At 40.1% G+C, this 27,396-nt stretch overlaps 1 protein-coding gene and 1 long non-coding RNA gene across 4 annotated transcripts in view; one reads left to right on the plus strand and one right to left on the minus strand.

Moving 5' to 3' along the window:
• The window catches only part of LOC137169017 (uncharacterized), a 35,170-nt gene extending 12,947 nt beyond the window's left edge, over positions 1-22,223 (minus strand). The window contains exons 1-4 of one of the 3 annotated variants that reach the window (XR_010924377.1): positions 22,097-22,203; positions 21,134-21,205; positions 11,592-11,640; positions 6,969-10,040 (exon numbers count right to left, since the gene is read on the minus strand). This is a non-coding gene — a long non-coding RNA (uncharacterized lncRNA). Of the gene's footprint in view, positions 1-6,968; positions 10,041-11,591; positions 11,641-21,133; positions 21,206-22,096 lie in introns of those variants that run through there. The other 2 variants (XR_010924380.1, XR_010924379.1) reach the window with 2 other exon arrangements.
• On the plus strand, positions 2,986-5,929 carry LOC137169079 (homeobox protein OTX2-like). The gene is made up of 3 exons (XM_067572053.1): positions 2,986-3,435; positions 3,861-4,012; positions 4,463-5,929. The coding sequence occupies exons 1-3, from the start codon at positions 3,339-3,341 to the stop codon at positions 5,084-5,086; spliced, it is 873 nt and encodes a 290-aa protein (XP_067428154.1). The 5' UTR covers positions 2,986-3,338; the 3' UTR covers positions 5,087-5,929.
• Positions 22,224-27,396: the final 5,173 nt, after the last annotated feature.

Below are 27,396 nucleotides of genomic sequence, written 5' to 3' on the forward strand. Positions count from 1 at the left end.
CATTTTTAAAATCCTCTTTGGTTACAGAATCAAACCGTGACAGATCCCCAAGAAGTTATTTTCACCTCTAAACGCAGCAATGCTTCGGTTTTGCTTGCTCAGCTTATTCTGACAATTAAATATAGCTGCGATTTTTTTTTTTTTTTTTTTTTTTTTAAACTCACACTGTTTTCCCATTTTGAGGTCGAGCTTATTTTACAGATAACTATAGAGCCGACTGTAAATTGGGGCTTGGATCTGATTGGCTGCTCTTCTCTCGGTCAAGTCCTGGGTGCTGACCTTTAAAGTAGACCTGCATACTTTGTTTACTATAAATAAAATGTAAACGTCTGATTATTGCGGCTGAAAAGGTTGCGTTCAATATTTTCCTTGATTTATATAATAATACTACAGATGCCTTCATACTGAATAGTCAGAGAGGCTTTGCAGAGATGCTCTGGAGTTGATGTTGCCACCAACAGGCCACTTTTTACTCCAGCTGCATCCACATCTGCCCGTCATATTTTCTCTCATTTCCATTGGCTGCTAAAATTCCTCTCCAGTCTCTCTCTCTCTCTCTCTCGCTCTCTCTCTCTCTCTCCATAAATACTAAGCATCTCCTGCTATTATCCGCTTCCAACAAGCTCACCCGGGAGAAAACTAATCAAAGCCGCTTGATATTACCCTGCTCTGCCGAGGACAGGCTTTTTTTTAAGAAAAAGAAACTGTTTCAAACGTCAAACAGCTGAAGTAAGTGCTTTATTTAACTGTTAAAGCTGATATTTTCTCTTGTGATTCAGTGAGGTTTTTTTTTTAGCTGCATGAGGTGGAAATGAGGGTTGATGCACACGGGGGAGATAATTGGGGAGGCGTGTTTTAAGAGGAAACTTTTCTCCCTCTCTGCTGCTCTCTGATCCTGCTCCGAGCAGAGAGGCGTTCAACCGACTAATAGCAGGACAGCGGAGCAGTCCACAACTTCAAATAATGCTCACTAACTGCTGCATGTTTGCAGCGCTCAGCCAGAGAAGGGAGGGGGTTACCAAAGTCAAGTTGTAAGCTGACAGCATTTTTTTTTTTTTAAATGTTAAATCACATATGTAGCCTAAATATTTCACTTTATGTAATGAAACTTCCTGGAAAGTTTCATTTAGATTGTGGCAATTTTATATAATAATTACAACTTACCTATTTTTTTTATTTATTGCTGAATTCTGACAATAAAACTTTTGCAAAGTCTTTTAAAAAAATGAGTGAAAAAAAAGTTCATGTAGCCTAAATGCATTGCAAATGTACAGGAAGCCATTAGACCCGAAGCAATAATATCTAATAATAACAATAATGATCATAATAAAGCTCCATATGAACGTGCATGTGTCAGTTTGGGAAAGTGAGTTGTAGGGTTGTTATGGTGGTAGTGGGGGGGTCATGGGGGGGCTGTCTGGCAGTCAGCTGGTCTGATAAATACAATGCCAGTCTTTGTTTTATTTTCGTGACGCAGAAAATTAAGGAGGCCTGAATGCGGAGTCGTGGCTGGCGTCCTGTAATCAGGCCAGCGCGTGCCATCCGGATTATCTCGTTAATTTCTTACAGAAAGACGAAAAAAAAAAACAATCCTGTAGCCAATAATAATAATTAATGACTGGGTATTTATTATTGAACGGGTGTGGAGCAACCGGTAGCTGGGGGTCTGGGTAAAAAAAAAGTGACAGATTGAGTATAGGAGTGGCCGTTATTGGCTCTATAAAAATGGAGTGGTTCAGCTAAAGAGAGGAGCACCCCGAGGTCCTGGGAGCTTTATTCTACAGGTAGGTGTCACTGGAAAACATTCAGCAGCATATGAAAGTTAGAGGAATGAGCTATTAGAGAAAGGAAATATGAAATCCATCTATGTTTCCAGTGTTTTTTTTAATTAAAATTTCTCCAACTAGGCCTAAATATGGCCAAATATAATATAATGTATTTAATAATGAATATGATAAATTGTTGGGACGTAGTCTGTGTCTATTGAGCTCAAATGAATTTATACTGATGTAATTTCCTATGTTAGGCCTATACTAATTATATGATATTCCAGGTAAAACACATATTGTCTGTAGTGAGCATATTCCTCTTCATGAATGAATTATAGCCCTATAATATTCTTATGGGAAAGTAGTATAACTAAATATCCTTGTCAGTGTTATTTAGGCTGCGCTGTTTCTGTTTGTTGTAGCTGTAAAACTTATAATAATGTTTCTAGATTGTTCGATTATTTTAAGATCTTACGGCCTCATACACTACGCCTTGAGCTGAAAGGGAATAATGTTTATTATGTAAGGGAAAAAAACGCGTATGTCAACCCTATATTTCCTTGTTTGTTTATATTAAGATTAAGTGCCCCCCCTTGCCCCCCCATCTAATCAACACTTTACGATAGTCTCACCTTCCAAATCTAATTACCGGGAGCAATTCATTAGGGAAGGAGGGGGAATCACCCCGAGGAGTGTCAATAATATGTCAGAATTAGCCTTCACTTTGGGGAATGTCTCCGTGTTTCTAATTATTTGCTAAAGTTGTCCTTCGTATTTTAATTTCGTTACATTTGAATGTACAAGGGTTTTAGTCGAAACACACAAAAGGCCCCCAGATATAGAAATGAAGATGCTTAGTTGTATCTGAATGAGCGCTCAGTTTGCAGTATTGGCTTCTTTGTTTGTTCCCTAAAGTCTTTTGTTATCAGCATTACTTATCGGTCAACAGTGGGCTTTGTTTCTGCAAATGGCCCCCCAATCAGCTGTCTATTTAGCTTCGCCTAACCTGCATGAGGGTATATGCTAATTGAGTGCCCGGTTGGGGCCCAGCGAGTGTGCGCATTTTAACGACAATGTTTTGTTTTTGGTGGTACTAGGAGAGGAGGAGAGGAGTGTGTTTTGGGGGGTAATAAGGGGCGGGGCTATAGTAACAGTTAGGGTGTGTGTGTGTGTATGTGTGCGTGTGGTAGGGGGGGGGGGGGGGGGGGGGGGGGTGATGGCGTAAACGCCTGTCAGCCAGACAGAGCATCCTCACTACAGCAGGACAGCTGGGGGTCTCCACTCGGCTTTAAGAGCCCTGCAAGACCAAGGACGCCCACTTCTTCAAACCCACCGCGGTGCGTAAAGGCTGCGCGTAAAAATCAGCGGACGCAGACGAATCCAAACCATCTCTTTAAAAGAAAAACAAAACAAAACAACAAACACTTATTTTTCCTGTTCTGTGTCCTCCTTCAGATTGACCTGGACCAGGTGAAATACCAAACGGAGACGCGAGAGGATTAAAACACAATTTTCTGCCCTATTTTTCAATTTTTTTCCCTCATCGGTGCCCGATCGTCCGGCCGCAGCATGATGTCCTATTTGAAGCAGCCGCCCTACACGGTGAACGGACTGAGCTTATCTACCTCAGGAGTGGACCTGCTGCATCCTTCAGTGGGATATCAAGGTAGTAAACCCCACGGTGCAACTATTTTCGTTAGAAGAAACTACTTTGGTAAATATAAATATAATAATTTGACTGGTTTTAATATTAATAAAGAATTGTTACCTCTATCACACAACATGAAATTGTTCAAAATCATTTCTAATCATTTGAATTAATCCGCACGTCTTTTTTTATTTTTTATTTTTTTACATGTTTACATCAACAGCTTACTTGTTATCATGTTTTAAAGTTCTTCATTATGATCATCTATAATAAAACCTGCTTTAATCATGTATAATATGGGGTCATGTGTTGGAGATCTAGTCTATTTCTGACAATTGAGGTTGTTATATGTTAAATAAGATGATGCTGCCTATAAAATCAAGCTGTATTTCGTTTCCTGTTTCCATTAACAGTTTTTTTTTTCTTCCTTCTTTTCTTAACAGCAACACCTCGCAAACAGAGGAGAGAGAGGACGACCTTCACCCGGGCCCAGCTCGACTTGCTGGAGAATCTGTTCGGCAAGACTCGATATCCTGACATCTTCATGAGAGAGGAGGTGGCCTTAAAGATCAACCTGCCTGAATCCAGAGTGCAGGTGAGTCTCACAAAAAACAAACAAATAACTGACCCACACAGTCCATTCAGTGACAGTAGATTCATTTCAATTTGCCCATAAAAGGTGAGACACTTGAGGGCAAAGTCCTCTCCATTGTTGAAGGAGTATCAAGTCACCTCTTGAGAACATTTGGTCTTTCTTGCTAATTGATCCCAGTGTGAACTGCTCAGAAACGCATTGTATAATTTACCCACTTTTCTATTTGGGTAATAGAGTTTATACACCTTATAATTAGGCCTATAGTGATAAAATGTCAGGAAAATAAAAATCCATACGTTTCTGAGAACAGGCTATAAAATGATTTGGCCATGTGATTAACTGAGTTCATAGAGTATATTTTTAATACTGGAAATAGTTAAATGAACATTTCCAAACCCTAAATTGTCTTCACAGAAAATGAAATTAATCCAATCGCTCATTTTCTTCCAGGTATGGTTCAAAAACAGACGAGCCAAACATCGCCAGCAGGCCCAGCAAACCCAAAGTGGAGTGCAGAGCAAAGCTGTCAGCAAGCCGGTGAAAAAGAAAGGCTCTCCAGTCAGAGAAGCCAGCTCAGAGAGCGGAGCCAGCGGGCAGTTCACGCCGCCCTCGAGCGCCTCACTCCCGGCTGTGAGCAGCAGCGCTGCGCCGGTGTCTATCTGGAGCCCGGCCTCCATCTCCCCGCTCTCCGACCCGCTGTCTACCTCCTCCTCCTGCATGCAGCGCTCTTACCCCATGACCTACACCCAGGCGTCGGGCTACAACCAGGGCTACACGGGCTCTTCGTCCTACTTCACCGGGATGGACTGCGGCTCCTACCTTTCGCCTATGCACCACCAGCTATCCGCCGCGGGCTCCGCCATGAGCCCCATGGGCACCAACGGGGTATCCAGCCACCTGAGCCCCGCGTCATCCCTCTCCTCGTCGGCCTACGGGGCGGCAGGGCTGGGCTTCAGCGGCGCTGCAGACTGCCTGGACTATAAGGACCAAACAGCTTCCTCATGGAAGCTCAATTTCAACGCGGATTGTTTGGATTACAAAGACCAAGCAGCGTGGAAATTTCAAGTGTTGTGAAAGGAGAAAATTAACAGGACAATTTTCCACAGACTGCAGACTAGGCTACAGGCAAATAAAGCCCAAGGTTGGGAGCAGCAAGTGCAGCGTTTTTACACCACTAGGCCCCAACTTCAGAGCAGGACTGCCAGCCGGCTGTCTCACTTGTTGGGTTAACTTATTGAACATTCAGACTGACTTCTCCCCAACTTTGATCAAGGACACGGAACAAATTTGCTGACCAAAAGGAAAAAAAAGGATCAAGAGAGCGAAAGATCCAAGCTTAACTTGGTTGAGTTTGAGGAATAGGTCAGGTTTTCTTATAAGCTCCTTAAAGACTCCCCTCTCTTGTCTTTTTTTTTTAATATAATTTTGTTGGCACGCGGAAGGGCCCCTTTGATCAAAGCGTTGTGCATGAATGTGTGTGTGTGCATGTGTGCGTTATAGAAAGTGTGTGAGAGCAGCTCTGACATGAACTGGATGCACTACTTAATTTATGAGAAATATGTTCTAAGTCTAGTTATAAGAGACAATCAGCCCGTTTGCGTGTGCTCATAAAATGTCCCTTCTGTGTTTTTGAATTATTATTTTCACCCCTGTGTTAGATTTTTTTTTTTTTTTTTTGAAAGTTGTGATTCTTTGTAGGCTACTACCTGTATGCGCCACAACCAGCTGTCAATTTGATAGTTTTTTTATTTCCATGTCTCGAGTGTTAAATGATAAATTATTATAAGGACTTTTAGTTGAATGAAATATGGGAGTAAATCAAACGAGCAAGCAATGCAAAGTCCATTTGAGCTGTATAAAAGGCGGCGAGAAGGCCACATACACACACTAAATAACAATAAAGATCACTTGACCTGACCCAACGCTGTGCCTGCATGTGTAAATCCATCTAAATCTTCTGTCTTCATTCAAAGTTTTTATCACATGTTCCTCTACACATCACCACAACATGTCAACCAAGCCTGTCTTTCACAAATTATTAATGATTTTACACACTTTTTGGGGGGTTTTAACATCTATCTTATTGGCCGCTATTTGATCTTTTGCAGGAAAATATCAATTATTTGACCTTAGATGATCAACAAAATGTAATATTATATCTACTGCTACATTACAGCCTATAAAGTCCACGATTTCTGTCACAACTGCCTGGGCCGGCAGGAATGTGAATTATGGGAGAGAGTTATGTTAATCCCGTCTCATAAAGAGGATAATCCAACATTTTTATTGACGGCTGCTCTTTGGTTCTGGTTCACCGCTGGCCAGTTCACACGGAGAGATGTGAATGAGCTCTGAGGCAAACATGACTTTAAAGACAACTTATACAAAAAAGGAAAAGTAGACAAACTGCAGAGTAGTGGACGTTAAACTGTCACACTCTCTCGTGACTCGTATAGTAAATAAATTCATTTTGGGAAACTGCCACAAAAAAAAGGCAAAACATTTCAGAAAAGCAACAATAAGTGGAGATTATTTAAGACAACATCATCACTAATAGGTGAGTGACTGAGTTCAAACAAAGTATATTGAGAATCTAATATCAACATTATATCCAAACTCACATTATTGTTAATAAAACTGATAAAAGATTCACTGTATCTATCAAATCATCAGTATCACATCCAGGCATCTGTTGCAGGGATATGACATTTGGATTTGTGTATTGCGGACATAAACCGGGACATGCTGAGGGGTTTTTAGGAAGAGAGATACGAGCCTGCGCAGGTCCAGAGGCTCGTGCGTGGATTAAAGCAGAAGAAGGCTCGTGCTATCCGTCTAATTAGGATGTGACAGGAGAGGCTTCTTATAACCGCGGTGACTTTTGAAGGGGGCTTTGTTGTCCATTTGACCCACAATTAGCACCAAATGACACACACAATTAAAGAGCGGCCAACTATTAATGTCATATTGCTGTTTTTATTGTTACTGGATAAAGCTTTAAAATCAGTTACGTAAGGATTTGAAGTTGGCACAAGTCTAATCACATAGAAATTTAAAATATTAACCAAGAAAAGACATTAAAACAGTTGTAAAAATGATGTGCAGGTAAAAGAAATTTTAATAATTCATATAGAATAATGAGTCATAATCAGCTTTATGGGAGGAAATCAGTCCCATCCAATGATGTATAGATGAATAAAACAGTAAAATCTATGAAGATTAGAGCTCTTACATTATGTTTTTCTTAAGGTCTATGATTGAAAATCATATAGATGATATAGGATTTTTTCACAATAGTCCTCTAAATATATTTCTTTCTTGATCCAAGTATCATATTCAAAGCTTCAACAGGTTCAATAAGCAGTAAGTCAGTCCCTCTGCAGCAGGAGGACCGGGGCCCTCGAGTATCCATTCGGTTTTAATTAAGCACAAGCGGCACTAAAGGGGACATATGGGTCCGGCAGACGCGCTTCATTAATCCTCTCATCTCATTTGAGGATGTTAAACAATAAAAAAGAGCCTCGGAAGCCTCTTCTTGGCCGAGGCGACCGCACATTTTGTCGACCACCGTCGCCCTGAGGCAGGGCTTTCCCAAGCGGCTCCACTTCACCGTGGCCCGGGATTTCCAGTCCAGGTTTCCCCGCCGGCGGAGAGGGGATCCAACGCCGGAGGGGCTTCTCCATCCTGCTTCACAGCGGCGAAGGACTCGTTATTTAAAACTACAATAGGCTTTCTTTACTGTTTAAGTGCTGACAATAATGTGACACGAGAAGTTAGGATACCCAAAAATGTGTCAGAATCAACATTTTTTTTGGTCAAAATACACTAAAGCTGTGTGTCAAATTATAGCCTATAATCAAACATGGTAAAATAATCAAATAATTAAATGACATTTTTTTCTAAAACATTGGCAGCCTTGTAATAAATCTTAAATAAGTCTTTATTGCCTAATAACATACTGTATTGCAGTATATTACTGGGCATTACCATTGTACTGTGTATTCAATAAGATTATTTGGTTCATTTAGGTTTTTATTTATTTATTTCATGTTATTGTTTATGACTTTTTATTGTATTTTGCTGCCTCATTTGCTTCAGGATTTATGTGACCTTGTTGCTGTAACACTGAAATTGCTCATTAGGATTATTAAAGTACAAACAACATGATTTTAAAAAGACATAAATGAAGTTATAAAAAAAACAGAGGGGTTGAATTAAGATTTTATTGTAAAAGAGGCATAAAGAGGATGAAATCTCTTGAAAGAAAAATCCACTCAGGAATACCTCGATTAACACAACTATCAAATAAGTAACTAAAGCTTAAAAGCCTTTGTGTAATCACAGAGAATCTGTTTTGCACCAGCATTTGAAGTAAAAAATGCTCTTTATTGGTGATAACCTGCTGTGTAATATTTGTTGCTTGCCTTCTAAACAAAATTTTGATGCATCCCTAATTATTATAGCTCCTTCATTTGTTTAATCCTAAGTAAACCAGAACATTTATGGACAGTGATCTTTTTTTTTTTTTTTTTTTTGAGTCAGACTAATACATCAGGCTTAGTGGGAACAGACCAAAATGTCAATTATTGTCTGGAGAAGAAGAAAGGCATGACACAAAACATCAAGATATGTTTATCATGAACAATTCATGATTTGAACCGTTGAAACAAGCCTATCACGGTGATTTTAAATAGGTTATGTTATTATCAGCTGCACTATGTCACTGAAAGGCATATGACTTTGTGTTTTAGGAAATAAGGATTAGTGAAAGTATTGGGGCAACAGTAACCGTTTGGTAAAGTGGGATATATGGACCTGATTTTTTTTCAACAGCAGTTGCATAAAATAAGCAGCAGATAAACAAAATAGAGTTTCTTTTATGAAAAAACAGAACATAACAGATAAACGGCAAAATTTGTCGGTGAGAATATAACTGAAGACTATTGTTATGCATAAGTATGTGTCCTACATTCCCAGGGAGGCAATGTCTATCACATATCAGCACACCAACACATACATAATTCATCTGCGACAACAACAGTCATGGAATCTCATTTAAATGAATGAAACAATAGTGTTTCTGTACTCCTGTCAGACTGGCGGTTGAGGAATACGTTAAATGGTTAGAAGTACATGGCGTTAACACTTTGTGACCCTCTCCATCCGTGTTAAGCCGTGTAATGTTTAGAGTGATTTCATCTCATGGATTACACAATTTGATGAGATTAAACTCGATGCACACAGTAAATGTTGCCATGTGAGGGTTTTAAATGGGACTTAAAGCAACGCAGAATGTTCTTTTAATTGCTCCAAACGCTCTACTAGGGGTTGACTTTAAAGTAGGTGCAGCTGAAATCATGTTAAATTGACTTTCATTTACACTGTCCTTATTCTGGCCTAAATGTTGATTAATGTGCAACAAAGTAGGAGTCACAGAGCTGTAAAAAAAAGTGGACCACAGTTCATATGAAACTGTGAGCAAATGCACTACTTTTTTTTTGGATATAACATAAACACGTGAACATGAAATTGCAATTAATTGCCAGTGTATTGGGTATAAAAGGCTGTTGACTGAGCCAGATTTTGTCTACATGGAGAGTTTGGTGTTATTGTGCATAAAATCTGGATCGTGTGCCTGTGCAGCGGGTGTATTACAAGGTTTATTTGGCTTTCTTCCAATTTATGGCGGAAATTGCTGCAGAAAATGTTTACAAACTGGACCTCCTGAGTGCTGCTCCAATAATAATGGCTGCTTTCACCTTCTGTTGATGCTATTTTTGCATTAAAATCATGGCATGCTACATGTTTTTTAATTTCCATGTGATGAAAGTGACACTCTGCCTCGAACAAACACAAAGGCAATTGTTAATACAAGATAAAATGATCAGCAACATAAATTTATAGCTTTTTTCCGTGAGCAACTGAAGATCATATCATGACGAAGGCCACAGGGTGAAATGTTTCATCCTCTTTAAATCAATTAAATGCTGTTTGATTTCTCTTAGTCATCTTTTTGAGTGGAAGAACTCTGCGGGCAAAAAAAAAAAAAAAAACCCTTTAAAGATTTCAGGATGAGCACAGGCCTGCTCTGAAATCATAGAAATCTGATTTGTATCATAATCTGTACATTAATCTCACCCAATAATAACTCAATTCATGCAGAATTAACTGATTTTCAAGACATTAGCCTGTTACGAATGTAGGCAAACCTCTTACAAAGAAAACATTAGTGAAATATTAAACTAAATGAGTGGTGCTGGGATTTGAGTTTGAATTCTCTACCGTATGCCTGGAGCTACAGAAGTGAACCAAAATATATTGCTGAGATATTGTCATTCAATGAAATACAGCAGTGTAAAAACACACACAAACACATATATATAAATACACACACACATACAGACATAAAGCAAAAAGCTGATTACAGGGTTAAAGGAAATCCAGCATATGTAAAAGAGAAAAACGAATTGCCATTAGAGAATTATTGCTTCACATAAAGTTAATGCCTAGTTAATGTTTCTTTTTTTTTCCTCAGAAGCATCCATTTAGCTTCAGAACCAATACAAACTTGGATTATGTCGACAGTGGACATTCAGCCAACAAAGCACTCCAGTCCTTATGAGAACAGACCATTAGCAGTGGGGGGGAAAAAAAAAATCATAAATCTCCTTATAAGAGCAAAAGGGAGATGTTATAATAACAGATTACATGCATTTAATGGCCAAATTTACATCCATAAGCTTGATGCGACGCTGAAAGCATTTGACACAAACAGATGTTTTGCTGAGTGACGTTTTGTCGAGGAAACTATAGGACGAGGAGGAGGCGATGTTGTAGGCAGCTACGGAAACAGTTAAATCATTATGAAATCACACCCGCACAGTGGTTGTTGCCAGTTTATTCAGCAAAGTGTGATCTGAACCGGTTGTTCAGAGGCTGTCGGTCTTTTGCTGTAACACAGGCACCAAGGAAGTAAACACCGACTGACTGAAGCTTGTTGCTGTAAATATTAAATCTGAAACGTAAAGCAGGTGCTACACTTGCCTATAACTTTGAAAACTAAAATCCCAAATGTGAGCGATGACTTCTACATACCATTAATTCTGTTCATGGGGGATATTTGTACTTACATAACCAAAAAGAACTGCCCTCTATTTATACGAACATGTATAGTATGAACTACAAATATGTAACTCTACCTTAAAGTGACAGTGATTATGTTTGTTTACAGTATGTTAGTCATGTAAACAGATAATCATGTGAGCTACCAGTGGACATAGTGTATTTGGCCATATAGTGGCAAAAATATCAACATACAAATGGACATTAGTGAAGTGGATTATGCTGCAGGATGGTTTTGAGATGTTTTACGGACGTTTTGATGCTTATTTTGCATCGTAAAAACTTGGAATCCATAGTAACGGAAATGAATTCGAGCTGACTATGACTGGTGTTCTCTATGAAGGATGAAGGTGATTGTTGGCTACTAAAAAATATATAGTTTGGTTGGATTTTATATTTTACAATACATTATGTGAAATATTTGATGAAAAGCAATCTTAACTCAAGGTCAACTTACTAGCTTTTTCTTGAGCTTTTAACTGCATCCCATGGTCATCCTCAGCAGACTGTAACGGAGAAAGGGACATGTTCATTATCGAGTGGAGATTTCTTTTGACGAACTACTGTTTCAAATGTCAAGCATGAACTTTCACACTCAAATAATTTGAAATAATTTACACTAAGTTTAACCCATAAAAACAGACCAAAAGCTGAAGCAAACAGGTGTCATGACAATTTTTGTGGTTATCATACAAATATTGTTTTTGTAAGTATTCATTGTGGTATTTTACGCCTTTATTAGAGATGTGACAGTAGAGAGACGACAGGAAATGACTTGAACAGACTTGAACCATCATTCCAAAAATTTTGTTCGTCTTTTTTTTATACAAATAACTGCAAGACTACCTTAAAATAAGGTCAAATCAGTGCCGACAGCACACTGAGTGGACAACATGTTAGACACGCAGTGACCTCAACTGTCAAACCTATCCTGTACTCCTGATACAATACAGAGGTCAAAGGTCAAGGGGCCTCCTCTTGCTTCTCAGACAACGTTACAGTATAGAAAATCATACAAAACCACATACAACTCTATTTATGTTCATCTCTGCCACGTTTAGAGACAAGCAGGACGTGATTTATGAAGAGGAATCCGAACTACAGCTGGTGAGCTACATGACAGGCCTCATGATTACAGTTTCCTAGTTTCCATCGCTTTATTTAGCTTTCTCGTCATTCTATGTGTGTCTCTCTGGGCAGATGGAGAGGTAGTGCAGTAGAGGAGGATGGATGCAGAGTTTGTTGACAGATGCCTCTCTCCCCGCCCCGCCTTGTCTCTGCCCACCTGTTAAGTGAGCTCCTGGAGGCGAGTGTGTCTGTTGTGGACGCACGCAGGGAGGAGGTGGCCGGGGAGGGGTGGACTGGAAATGCTGGTACGTGCTTCCCTGCGGCGATCTTTCTCCTGTAACAAGTCTGGTACCCCCGGCGCGTGTGTATGTGTGTATGTATGGGCGTTAGGTGTGTGTGAACGAGTGCAGGTGTGTGTCTCTATGTGTGTCTCCTCTCCTCCTGTGGTAATATAAAGCGTAGAGTGCGGAGCAAGCCTTGATGCGTTTGTGGATCAATCATATGTGTGCGAGTGTGTGTGTGCGTGTGTGTGTTTAGGGGAGCAGGAGGCGTGTGCCCTCCCTGCACCCCCACAGCCGCCACACGCCTGGCCACCTGCTCTGGGATTAGAGAGCATGCGGATTACACGCGTCACAATGGAGATACACAAACACAAATATGCCCTCGGCCAACAAAGGACACACACACACACCGGACAGTCTCACCACTAATCGCTTTTAGCATCTTCAATATTTTCATAGTTTGGGAAATAATGGCTCTGGACGTTGTGCACGACATGACAGATGCTATTCATGCTTTTGTTGACTGATGCTTTTAGGTGCAGGAGTTGAAATTTTGAGTTATGGATTCATTTCTGTATGTTTATTGAGGAAGGCTTAAAGAGAAAAAACGTTCACATGATTGTTTCAGTTAGTTTTTACATGTGTGTATATGTGTGTGTGTGTGTGTGTGTGTGAGCTGCCCAGGGAGGTGTTTTGCGATGCATGATTCACTGTGTCCCGCAACAGATCTGCTGTCCTACTTTTCAAACATAAAAACACTGTGACGTCATTCACATAGAAACCAACACGCGATCCCGCGACCACCGAAGGTCCACAAAACAGGAACGCTGCCGTTAACAACAACAGCGTGGACGACATAAACACAATAAACAGAAACTCACATTCACGGAAACCCAAGTGACAGACGCATTACTGGCAGCCCTTGTGTGTTATTTAAAGGACAAGAGTCCATCCAAACATGACTCAATGGGCTTTTCTCTACACAAAGTCCTGTGAAGAACAGTGACTCAGGGACTCAATGAAGCATCAACAGTCATAGGCTCGGTTGTTGGAGTGAGTTCATTATGGGCTTACTCACCATACGGGAAAACCTACTGCCCTGTACACAAGAATTTAAATGGTCATTCAAACAATTTTACATGCCGTTCTAGTCTACTCTACTAGTCATGGGTAGCACTACACAGCATGTAGAGACAGTTGTATGTGTTCTGTGGCTTTTAGGGACTAAAAGTCAGGATATCTCAACCACTACTGCACCAATTTTGACCCTTATTTTTTAAAAATCTGCATCTCACAATCCCCCAACCGTAATGCAAGTGCAAAAATCACTGGAGTGTCCCTTTAAATATAAGTTTATAGAAATAAATAATGATGAAATCAATTCACATAATAATAAAGGTAAATTACATTTTAACCAGCAAACACTGAACACAAGCATCATTTTCCAACATCTTGAATCACAAGTAGATTGTAGTTGTATGACTTAGTAAGGATGTTAGTTATTGGTGTAATTTCTGAAGAATAGCTAGATTAATTAATAAATGAGTGTTGTCAATGTCAATGATGACCAGAGTGGGGACTTGTGGAGCAAAGGAGGACATTGTTAGAAAATTCATACATATTCTTGAGAGTAGCCATCAGTTGCTTGCATGTAAATTTTTACAGTCATCGCTGTAACATTTGTTGTTGTGTGAATGATGTAATGAGGCAACAACATGCAGCTACAGTGTCATTTAATCACATTATATATTGAACCTATGAGAGAAGTGACTGTATGCTGATGTAAAAGGGTGCCAAGATCCTGATGTACAGCCACATATGACCTACTAGAACTGCAAATGTTTAAGGACATTTTAAAACATTTGACCTTTTAACACTTTTTGGGTGATGGTGAAGAGTAAGAGGCCTTCAGGTGCCTTGTGTGTGTGTAAAGTGAGTCATGGTGGGATGGATGGATGGATGGGGGGGGTATCTTCTACCAGTCTTCCCCCTCTTCCTTGCCTCCTTTTGCCCCACGGGGTCGGCGGGTTTGTTTTGCTAATGACCCCATCCCGTTATGACCTCATTCAGTTTGCGCTCAGTAATTGGTGGCACACTGATACACTGCGGTGTCGGGGGAGGGGCTCACGCCTGGGGGGTGGGGGATCCCATTGTAAACATTCCTCCCTGACAAATAAAGTATTGTTATTGATGATTAACGGCAATGAAGGGTAATGTGAGTGTGTGTGTGTGTGTGTGTGTGTGTGTGTGTGTGTTTGGGCAGGGAAAAGAACAATGAGGATGATGTAGGGAATGAATGATTGAATGATGGTGACAAGTGAGGTGTTACCACAGATTAACTTCAACATGGAGGGAAGTGGCAGTGATGAAGATGACTGAAGAGATGAGATGAGATGATTTTTTTATGTCGTGCTCTATTGATGACGCTCTTCACACCTGCAGCCACTGAAGTTCCCCTGAGTTACACTGCTTAATAAAACTGTATGTGGATGGATTATTATTAGTATTATCATCAGAAAGTCACTGGTAAAAAGTAACTACAGGTACAATGTTGAAGTACTTTCCTGAGTATTTCCACTTCATGCTACTTTATTCTTCCACTCCTCTAAATAATAATAGGTAATATTGTACTAAACTGCATTTATCTGACAGCTGTATGTACTTTTAAGATCAAGATATTACATACAGAACATGTGATCAGCTTATAAAATATGACGCATAGTACGAGAACTCACTATTCTAGTTCTCACTATTTTTTCATTTCCCACATCCACAGCTCCCACTCCTCACTCTTACTCTTTTTTTCCTTACATTTCCTGTTTAATTTCTCAGTTTTCTATTTATTTTTTTCTTTAAACTCTATGTTGAGAATGTTTTCACCTAAACTGCGAGAATGTGTAAATGTATTACATTTTCTTTCTCCTTTTCAATGTCATGTGCACATATTTGATTTTCACACAAGGAAATGAAGATGGGAAGCAGAAGCTCTGCTCAAACAGCAAGAACCTTAAATGCTACTTACACACTGATGCATCAGTAATAATTATCCAATAATCTAATATAACACTGACATTGGTTATTCTGCTTTTACCTATGATATTTTAAGCATATTTTTAAACTAACACATTTGCACTTCTACTAGTAAAATTATGAATAAAGACTTTTACAGGCAATAAAGGATATTTTTACATTTAGATATTGCTACTTTAACTTAAGTTAAAGATCACAATACCGTCACTGCACAAAGAGAAGATCTAAATAAGTTGCACTAATGTGTTGGATATCGTTATTAGCTATGACAGAAGGGAATAAGTTCCTGTCTCATCCTCCACCTCTCTCTTTCTAAAACTTCCTTTTCACTCACGGATGGAGGCCTCTCTTTTTGCACGGATGGAAGGTAAACTTGTAGACTCATAATATGGCACGAAATTATACCCTCGAGATGTGTGTGTGTGTGTGTGTGTGTGTTTGTGTGTGCTTAAGCGTTAAGTGGCTGCATGTCTCCTGTGAGAAACGCCTGGGGTCATTCATGGGTTTTTCAAATGCGTCTGTCTACATGCCATTATTCAAATGAATTCAAGTGTAAGTGTATAAGGTGTGTGTGTGTGTGTGTGTACTAATGATTTCCACTGAGGAAATGCGCCATCGATTGTACATCAAAAAAGTCACATGATAGTGATCAGTGTTAATTATCATGTACTATGTGTAATATGTAATTACACAGACATTATTCTCCTTGATTATAGAGCATTTATAAATTTAATTACCATGTATTATGTCTTCTATGAGCATGTGCGTGTTCTGTATCAACGGATTTGTCAGGTTAACAAAATGCTCCGCTGGTGTTACATTGTGTGTGTCATGCAGGTGAGCACCACGGGACCCCCACCTCTCCAAACAACATCAAAAATAACGAAAAACATCAGGATGACAGTGCTTGTGTTTGCGTCTGGTTTATATCTGAAAAAAAACAAACACTACATGTGTGTACATGCGCCCATAAATACCCACAAACGCAAACACACACATGCACAATCTTGCTTTTTTTTTTTTTTTTACTTTCAGCGGGTGGTAACAAAAGTCATCCCTGCAACCACCCTCCTCCTCCTCCTCCTCCTCCACATCCTCACCTCTCCTCTCCCTCTCTCCCCTCTCCTCATCCCACTATCACATCGGACAGGGTCTACTTATAGTACCACGCCAGAGAGGAGAGAATGGGGAAAGAAAGGGTATTATGACAGTGAGGAGAGAAAAGAGAGGGAGCGAGAGAAAAGAAGGGCAGACAGGGTATTATGAGAGAGAGGGATGAGAGCAGTGAAGGCATTTGGAGTCTTTATTCGCCTTCCTAAGCCACGGGCTCCGCTCCCAATCCGATTGGTCGATACGGCCAGCCATGTAAATGAAATGCAAAGCAGAGAGACCCTGACTTCCCTTTGCCAATTTGTGGGGCCCTTTCTCTCTTCCTCTGCCGATGGCTTCGTTCTTTTATCAGTCTGTCTTCCTCTCAACGTGACGCCTTTCTTCTTCAGTATCACAGTCTGCCGCCTTCAACCTCTGATTCTTCCTCTCTCTCTCTCTCTCTCTCTCTCTCTCTGGAAGATAATGATTTGCCTTTTTTTTTCCCTGTAAGAGCTGAACTCTGCACTTCTGTAATGTTCAGCTCGAAGGATTTAATCCACCGAGGCTTTTTTATTTCCTGGGAAACTCCAGTGGTGATTAAGCATATGCTCTTTTGCATGTGTGCGACCCTGTTTGTGTGTACGCACAAGCACCGCACACTCTCTGTATAATGTTGGATTTGAGGCCGTTAGAGGTTCTTTTCCACTTGCTGCCTCTTTCACTTGCAGTTTTCTTTAGTTGCATTAGAGGAAACTGCACAGGCTTCTCTAACACATTATTTGTTTATACCAAAACACTCTAAACCACTCCCTGATGTGGTATAGACATTTCATTTAATGTCCGTGATGGAGACCCTCCTCCACCCCTGCAGCAGGAGGGTCTGTTGACACTAAACTCTTCCCAGGGGGTAGACTACTAGTAATGGGGGCTCTGGCTGCGTAAAACCCTGGCTGTGAGATTTAGGTTGCAGTTTATTTATTTTATTTATTTATTTTAAAGAGTCTAATCAGCTCCAGCAGTGTTTCGTGTTTTTTTACTTGTCTTTTTTTTTTTTTAACAGGATGGGATGGGGGGTGACAGGCCAATAGACGGGGCAGGACTGATGATGATGTTTTAAGTGGAGACAAATGCAACAGTCTGTTCCAGATTAAAGATGCCCACCACCACTGTAATCCCTGTAACGCTGCCAAATTGGTATTTTCCCTTCCCCTCCCCTGAACTGAACTGCACTGAATGGGCAGAGACTGGGACAGTAAGAGAGTGACATGTCTGCGCTGAGCTGACTGAACGCCCTGGCCTTGTGTAGAGTTGGACTAAATTTCTCACTTAATTGCTCTGAAAAAAAACCTGTTTGTGCCCAGGGTTACTAGAAATTAGTTTCAGGCTTTCCCCCTCTCTTTCAGACGCTTTGAAAAAGTGCATCAGGCTCAACTTCAGCTCTACTAAAGAAAGATGTGTGAGTGGAGCTGAAATATAACTGTAAGCAGGTAATGTGTATGAATAAATAAATAAATATACAGTAGAACAATGAAGAAGTGATTGGATGAGTACAAATGCAAGAATAGAACAAAGTGGAGCGCAGAACAAAGTTGAGGGAGATGAACTGGTCTGTTGGTCAGCAGAGACGCTCCCAGATTGTTTATCATGCAAACACTGCCACCTGCAGGCTGCTCTTCAAAACATAACTACCTCCTAATACAGGCACATAACCAACACAGGACTTCTAACACACAGACATGCACAGAGATGGTGGGACAGAATATACAGTTTGTATATTCCCTCCAAAATGCATCTAAAAATACAACTGCTGAAACTGATCATGTAATACCTGCTGATAATGTCAAACCACAAGCCAAAAATAATCCACACTTAATCCACACTGAAATTCTCAATTACACACCTAGACCTCTTCCCCCACCGAGTGGAAGTGCAAAAGAAAACCCCAGCGACATCCTGCACTGGCTTCCTGCCCCCCGACAGTGCCAGTTGTACCGGTTACAATGCTGGAGGCTCTGAGGACAGGAAGTGAACTCATGTCTTTGCCGTGGTGGGCCACCTATTTTACTTAAACACTTAAAATCCTCTTTATCATTTAATTTGACTTCTTATTACAATGTGAGTTAAGTTTTTGCATTTTTCTTTGAAAACATTGCCACCAAAACTAATAATAATGTAATAAAAATCACAAAATTTAATAAAACTTATTACAATATATGCAAAAAATGATTACTTTATGCATTCAACATTTTTATATAGGCTATTATAAGCAGGCGATTCGATAATCAGTTTTGGTTAAAATAAATTATATGCAGTAAATACATCATCTGCAGTTGATATATTATCATTTTCTTCCTGAGTTATAGGTTTTTTTCACAGAGGACATTTTGACATGTAACAGAAGGAAAAGCACAGCTGTAAATAATAAAATTGACAATGGCTGAATTACATTTAGCTGCTTCAGTTTCAGGATTCTGGTATTGTTCATGTAAAGCTCTGTGTCGTCATGACTCACTGAGACACTTGAACAGAACAGTCATCATTAATGTTATTAGTAGCACCTGTGTTTTTCCTACTATGATTTATCAAAAATGTCTGCTGTATTAGGGAGTTTACCAACAAAATAATGATAATAACAACCCTTTGTCAGTTTTTTGACAAAAAAATTCTCATCTCGAGGTTTCTGGAGCTTTCTTTTCCCCAACGTCAACTGAGAAAACTCCATCCACCGATGAAGGCCACAAAATGAGGCCGAAAGCTTCAGAAACTGAAAAAAAGTTAAGCATTTGACAAGAATTATTTGTCAAACTGACTTTCCAAAGTCAAGAATGCACGTTCAAGCTCAACATTTTGTCAGCTTTGTCTTTTCTGCCAAAGTTTTGCATTCAGGAAATCAAATTCCATCTCAACATTTCATTTAAAAACTGCTAGTTGGTGCTGATATTGCAAAACCTCAGCGGTTAAAAAACTACCTGCATGGTTAGATACCACTAGAGATAAGTGAGACAACATGTTTTTTATATAATGTGGGTGAATTGGCTTTTTATCAAACAGCCTTTCAACCTCTGCTGTGACAAAAGCCAAAACCACCAATATTTACTCAAGAAACCTGGAAGTATGTGTGTATTTGTGTGTGTGTGTGTGTGTGTGTGTGTGCAGGTCTGCACATGATGGGCAATGTGTGGGAAGCTACATTACAGCTTCCTGACAAGAGGGAGGAGGCCTACCATAACACTTGTCAGAAAGGCACAGAAACACACGCACTCACACCCTCCTCATCATCCTCTCCTTCCCCGTCCTCCCATCAACCCTCTCTTCGTTCCTCCCCGAACTCTACAACCCCCCCTCCTCCTCCCCCCCCAACACAGTCCTGCCAAGCTGACAGCTCCAAGCTCCGTGGAAAATGAGTCTCGCTCGCATTACAATCGCACGGGACAGATTCCATTAGCACTATCTGAAATTGAGCGCGGGGAGCAGAGAGCGGGAGGCAGCGGCGCGCGCCCTTATCAGAGGGAGAGGGTGAGCTCCACCGACGTCACTAATCCACCGGGCGGGATTGAGCAGGCACACACACACACACATACACACACACTTACACAGTGAAAGACAACTTGGAGCACACACAGGGGAAGACACAGAATGCACACACACTCTTTCATATAGTGAAGAACAACAGGCGCAAACAGATAGAAAGACATATTCACACACACTTAACGACAGGAAACTAATAAAAAACTCATGAACACACACATAAAAAAAACACACACACAGTATATAGATACAACATCCTAATTTCTCACATTCTACAATATAATAAAAAGGACCAAAATTTGCATTTAACTAAAGGAAATGATGAAACTGGTAGAAAACAGGCAACAGATCAACAACTCTCACACAGCCTCTCTGCCTTTCTGTGGCTGTGTGTGTGTGTGTTGGTATGTGTGTGTGTCTTTCTGAGTCTCTTCCTGAGGAGTGCTGGCAGGTCTGTTCAGTGCTGCTGCTGGTGGGATTTGTAACATGTCAGTCCGTCGGTTTGAGATGAAGCTGAGCCTCTCTCACACTTGCTGCGTGATCTCTACCTCCCTGCTTGTGTGCAGCCAGTCTCTTTCCTCCTCACTCCCCCCCCCTTCTCTACTCATACATCCATGTATGCATACAAACACGAACACATTATACCTATACATGCACACACACATGTGCATTTGCAGGAACACCCCACGTGAACCCCCCCAAGTGTCCTCATCCTCATAGTTATTAACCCTTGACACATAAATCCAAGGGTATGTGGGTGTGTGATATTAGCTGCCTGTGTGTGTGGGTGGGAGGATGGGGGTTAATCTTTATGTAGTGGGGATCTTTCACACAAGATCGCTCAATTTAAATAGAGCGGGAACACTTTGATGTCTCCAGCCCTCCCTCTTTCGTTCGCTCTCCGTCTCTCATTCACCCCTCTAATTTGCTTCATGTTGGCCCCCCCTCTGTGCCCCAGTGATAAGGTGTAATAAGAAATGTTTTCAAAACAGCTCTCACCTACCATGCGATGCTAATTGAGCGTGTGCTTGATACAGCCAAAGAGGAGAGCCCTCATCCCTGACCGTTGAGGTTGCTGAGGAGAGGAAAAAAAGAAGAGGAACACTCAGTTCTCCAACCATGGATGGAGAACAGTGAGTATAATAGAAAGTGACACATGTGCTTGCATCAACAAAGTGCCACTGGCAGCCCTGCCCCCTCAAACACACAAAGTAATAAGGGGAAATACCATCTTCATTAGTTGTCATTTACAGGGAATTATGGCAATGCCTCCTCGGGGCTGTTATTGGTCACGCTGAGAGCAAGCAGCGAGCGCAACATCGGGGAGGAAAAGAAAGAACTTTGCAACGATGTGGAAACAGAAAAGTGTTTGGCCTATATTCATTTAGAAGCGGAGGCAAACCACAGGAGCCCTTCCCTCATCATAATGTGAAACATGAAAGGGATTAATTATTAAAACATGAACACAAATTGAAAGACAAATTAGCTCAGTCTCAACCACAAATAAAAACAAACAGGAACAGGAGTTATTATTGAAATTAAATGTAAAATGATAAGCACAAATACTGCTAAAAAGATTTGACGTAGTAGAGGCTGAATACAAAATAGCAGCATTTTTCAGCTATAAATGAGGTTGGAAATCTGCACTGTGATATTTAAATGACTAAAAGTAAAAGAGACTCACATGATAGAGCTACAAAGATGCCAAACTATCGTCCCTAAAGGAAGACAAATTGTATAAGTGTCACAACTTGCCAACATTAGTTAGCTAGCTAGTTAATTAATGTTAAGTCTGCACATTTAAGCTAGCTATTAGCTTAATTTGGCCAGATAGCCATTTGGAATTGGATATTTTCAGAAAAAAACAGACAAATTGTAAGGAGAAAAAACAATAATGTTATATTTATGTATTGTTTCTGTTAAAATATCGAAATACCTGTTAAATAGGTGATTGGGAGAAACTTACCACACTCAGTCCATGTGAAGAAAAAGATTCAGTTCCGTTTGAAAGGAGGAGGAGGTGGGCGGGATTAAACTAACCCCAACACGGTAGTTTTACTATGCAAGTTTTCACCAACTCTAGCTGGCCTCTCACTCAAACTGGTAATAACTCTGAAAGTGTTCATGTGGTTTGACACTGTTTGAGCTATATAGTGAAATTTACTATATAAACTGTACGGAAAAACAGGAAAAAACTGCTTATTGGAGATGTGAAGGTCATGTTTTCAAGGTCATGACAACATATGCAAAAACAAGACACACTGCATCAAGAGGTAAACAGTCACACATTAGAATTAATAAACAAAGATGACAACAGTTGGTTGATAAATACTTTAACAATGTAGAAATTTCCTTGTCCTACTTTCTATACTGCTTAAGGCTATAGGTAAACATTTATTATAATTGCAATTATAATTTAAATTTAATAGAACTGCTGTTAGGCTAAATACATATTTTGTGTAGGCCTATTCTTTCACTAAATGTGGACATTAAGCATCTATTTGCTTACTTTTTAAAACACACCGTAGTTTTGATGGTATAAACTTAACCTCGACTTATGAAACTCTAGCAGTTGAGTGTGGTGCGGTCAGTGTTGGTTAATTTCCTCAGTCACATTACCTGCTCCACTCACAGGTTACACCAAACATCTATAGTAAAAGCCATGTGTAGACATGTCTCCCCTTAAAATTTTTGTTACAGAGGTGGCTTGGTCTGGGAGTGTATTTTCAACAGCACAGATGCTACTGAATGATCATAGAAATATTATAGGAATATTATAGGAATACTACAGGCAGCAGTGTGTCTCGATGATCCTCTCACTCTTCGGCGACTACATGTTGCTATTTGTCACTTTGATCATGAAGGTGGCACTACTCTATAGAGTATATAGGCTACAATATGGTATAGAATTGAGTATTTATAATATATAGTTTAGAGAATATTATAGATCCAAGATGAAACTGACAGAAGGGTGAGACTGAGAGAAAAAGGTGCAATTACAAATCCGTCTACTACTTCAGCACCACGGACAGCGCCATGGATTTATCAATGCATAGCACAGTTAGGCTACTGATATTTCATAGCAATATTCGGGCCATAGATTCTAACTTGCACAAAACTCAGTCAGATAAAGGATCACTGAGTCAGGCAGACTAGACCAACATATTCAGCTAAACAACCCCTCTCAACTCTCTCTGCTACTAGGGGATGTCAAGGGGGGATGGCAGCTTAACAAGGGGAATGTATTTTGGTCATTTTGCTAACAAGGGGGTTATCATCCCCCCCAACCCCCCATCAAATTCCCTAGTGGGCTTATCAACTTTCAGTGGTAGTCATGCATTAGCATTTTATTCTGCTAAATTAATGATTCCAAGCCAATTTTAACAAAAAACTAAAAAAAAATGTTATTGAACTGAACCTCAGTTTGATTATTTTTTTTGATTATTCTATTGTCATTAAAGGATCAGTTCACCAAAATGATTTTTTTTTCAACCTTTTTTCCACTCTAATGGGTTCAAGTAATGCAGATTGCTTTGGTTTTCTTTGTCCAGGTTTTGAGGTATTCATCTCTGAAATTTTGCCTCCATTCCAGTACAGTGGAGATGACTGGAATTTCATGTGTGGTGCTTACAGCCAGCATTTTAGAAATACTGTGGTCAATAGACCAGGTTCACCTTGAACTCTTGACCAGAAACCAAGACGGTGTGGAAAATACTGAGTGTGAATTATTTCATTATTGGCCTATGAGTAGTCCAATTTAAATATATAGCCTAATTGAACCAGTCAAAAAATTATCACCATATGCATATTTTGACTGCAGAATGTGAAGTCCCATTAAGTTGCTGAAAACCCCCAAATTCCAGTCCAATAGCTAAGGCCCTCCTAACAGCCTTAAAACATTACATTTAAAAAAATCTCAATAGAAACATCTCTTTTGAGAAACAGTGACTCTGTACTCTGGATTATCCTCACTGTCAACAGTTTTCATAAAGACGACTTCTTCCATAAAGTAGTTCAAATTAATACTGTCCACCACAGAGACAGATGTCTCAAAATGTGGGCAGAAGTATCTGCACAACTAGATTCCTTTAGACGTACATGAAATAGGTTTTTTGTGAGTGTGGGTGAACCCTTTCATATACTGCCGCTGTATATTAAGTTAGAGGGAAACTGCTAGAATGATGTATTAACAAAAGTGAGGGGGATTAATCATTGGAGAAGACTGGGTGGGTATGAAGTGAAGTGCCATTATCAGCAGGCTTCACACAAATGCCACATTGAGGACATACACTGTACATTCCTGACAGCTGAGGTTAGCCGTATATGGCAGGTGTTGAAGCAGATTCCCTCCTCTGTCGTATTCTCATCCACTCATATCTAGGTTGGGCTTTTCCTTCCCAAATAGTGACATGTTGCATCCATGGCGGCAGAGCGGGAGACCACTTGGTGAGACACAAGACAGTCTGGATTACCAACCCGCTGCCACAACATCACCTCCCTAACAGGATAACACAGCATAATAAACTCCATAAAATAATCAAACTTATTACAACTCCTAACCCCTGTTTAATACATTCTGCTCGGCTTACGTGAGCTGGCATTGACTGCTAGTCGAGCCACAAAAGAGAATAGTCTTATAAGACTAAAGAGAACACAGAACAGCAGCTTGTGATGCCTTAATATTGGCTTTAATTGGATTTGTAAATTATGTGGCTAAATTAACACTTTCTATGGCTCGGTGACTTAGTGAAATGTGTATAAGGGAAGAAAAAAGAAGTGAAGGTCTTAAAGTTAATTAATCGTCTGTGGCCCCAGCTTAATTAAAGTTTCCCAGTGTTTGTAGTTAATGGGTGGATTGATGGAACAATGGTATGAACGCCCCCTGCTACCTCCAGAGGGAGTCCGCAGAGAGTTACAGAGAGAAAAGCACCGACACAGCACCGACACACACACACACACACACCAGCTCAGATGCCTTTACATGCTACTACATAGACATATGCATGAAAACACACACACACAAACACACACACATACACACAGACAGGAGAGTCCCCTTCAAACTTCCTGTCACACATACCCATTACTCCCATTGAGGGTTTCACATTAATTAGCTGGGATCAAAACCTACAAATCCCTCCACTGAGAATTTAACTGTATTACTAAACCCTGCCTCCATCATCTATGCTAGGTCCCCTGACACACACACACACGCACACACACTTCAAGCATGGCTGGATAAATATGCTAGGGGGCTTCGGGGCAATAAAGACCTGCTGGGCCCCTTTTAACTCTCAGTTTCTCTGTATTGTTTATTGTATTTCCAACACTTGCAAACATGGCCCCAAGTTTGCTGTGCAGTAATCTGATTTAACACAAACTAATTCAGTAAAACACAGCCTCAACTTGACATATTGTTGTTAATGTGTTTGCAAACAGTTACCTTAACCTAAATTAACACATCCAGCAGAGACAGAGCGACATCAAAGTTCAGTTATAGTTGTGTTTCTGGCGACCGGATGAATGTAAGTCCAATATTCACTCTCCTTTTAGCTCTGTTTTGGTCTCCACCAACTCCTGAAAAATATAACTGGGTCATTAGCTGCTAAATGCTCAACTGTGTTAACCAGCTAGTTGTTAAGTTTGTCTGTCTGACATTTGGTGCTGGTTAGGTATAGTGGCTTTTTTTTTTTTTTTAGAGTTTTACTGGTGAAAACAGCTGCCTGAGCTGTCACAGTGAACCAAAACAGTAAAAGTGTGGGACGTAAAATCAAAACAATGAACTGAAAGACACTAAATTGCTCCGTAGAGCTGAAGAGAAGTGCAGAGTTGGGTGATGATTCTTTGTGTACATCACTATAACTAACCCCATTCATATTACATAGTTATATGAGCCATTGTTTATATTCAAATATTTATCAGCGACCCTTATTGTGCTTTAGTACATATTCCCAAAGAAAGTTACAATTAATTTGCCACACAGTGACCCAGCAGCTTCTGCAGGGTTCTGGCGGCCTGCAGTCCAAACCTTGACATCAATAATGAATTGAATTGAACACCAGGCATTTCCTCCAGCTCTTGTGTTTCTGTTTTCAACCATCCAGTCCAGTTTCGTCTACATCCAGCTGTCACCCTGTTTCCTTGACTGTACTGTAAGCAGAGTGCAGATTAATTTCTGGCCAATATGTATCAATCAATATAATATCTACAAATGGGATCATTTGTCTGACAAGGTAATGAGTTGCTTCCCTACTGAAATGTATCCGCTTGGTGAAACTCAGGATAAAGCAACAAGAAAATATTGTCAGTCACAGTGTTTCAGACATGAAAAAATGATGCAACACATGAATTCAAAACTGACTCTGCTCAACAGATTCACACTGCTGTTATTGTATTAAGTTCTGGGCTTTGAATGTAATGGCCTGCCCCCTGAAAAAAGCCAAACTGCCCTCCTAAACCTGTTCATACCTTGGGGAAAAACTTTGCTGTTGAACTTTTAACCTTCAACAGCAAAGTTTATATTTTTGAGGAATGAGAAAAGCCTGGTGTGAAAATGTATAAAAGACTACTTATAGATTGTAAAATGCTCTCTAAACAAATGTGTGATATAACATACTGACAACTAAAGAAATGTATCACTTAAAATTAGTTGAAAATTGTTTGTACATCTTAAAATGTACCATAATTAACTTACCTATACTGTCTCTTATAGAGTCTGAGGAGGTTTTTGGATTTCTCTTCTTCTCCCTCCCATGCTCTGAAACAGATTAAATGTTGTGTGGCACTGAGATACCCATGAAATAGGCTCCATAATCTTTGGAAGAAAAAAAAAGAAAAGCCAACTCCCCATGGTTCAAGAGTGAAATAATTTCTGAACAAACTTGTGAATAACATCACTCTCAGCAGGTCTTCAGGAGTCTTTTCAGCAGACATCCTGAATTCTTTGCAAAGGGAAAGAACTTCAGTCTTTTTAAAATTGCTATTTTAAATCAAGCGTTTTGTAATTTTGCAGACATTTGCTGCTTCTTATCGCTTCTTGCGTGGTGATGTACATGACTGCCAAAACGCCTCATTAAAATGGTTGATTATTTTAAAGAGGTGATGCAACTCAAAGCAACCTTCATCATGGTGGAAGAGTGAGTAGCGGGCGCCCTCTGTTGGTCTCAGCACAAGTGAAGCGCACATTTTGACTTCATGCTGCTCTATTTTCATACCCTGAAGAAGAAGCAATTCACAGTAACAAAACAGCCACACAAACAGAACAGA

Source organism: Thunnus thynnus, chromosome 18, assembly GCF_963924715.1.
Source record: "Thunnus thynnus chromosome 18, fThuThy2.1, whole genome shotgun sequence".
Classification (NCBI taxonomy): domain Eukaryota; kingdom Metazoa; phylum Chordata; class Actinopteri; order Scombriformes; family Scombridae; genus Thunnus; species Thunnus thynnus.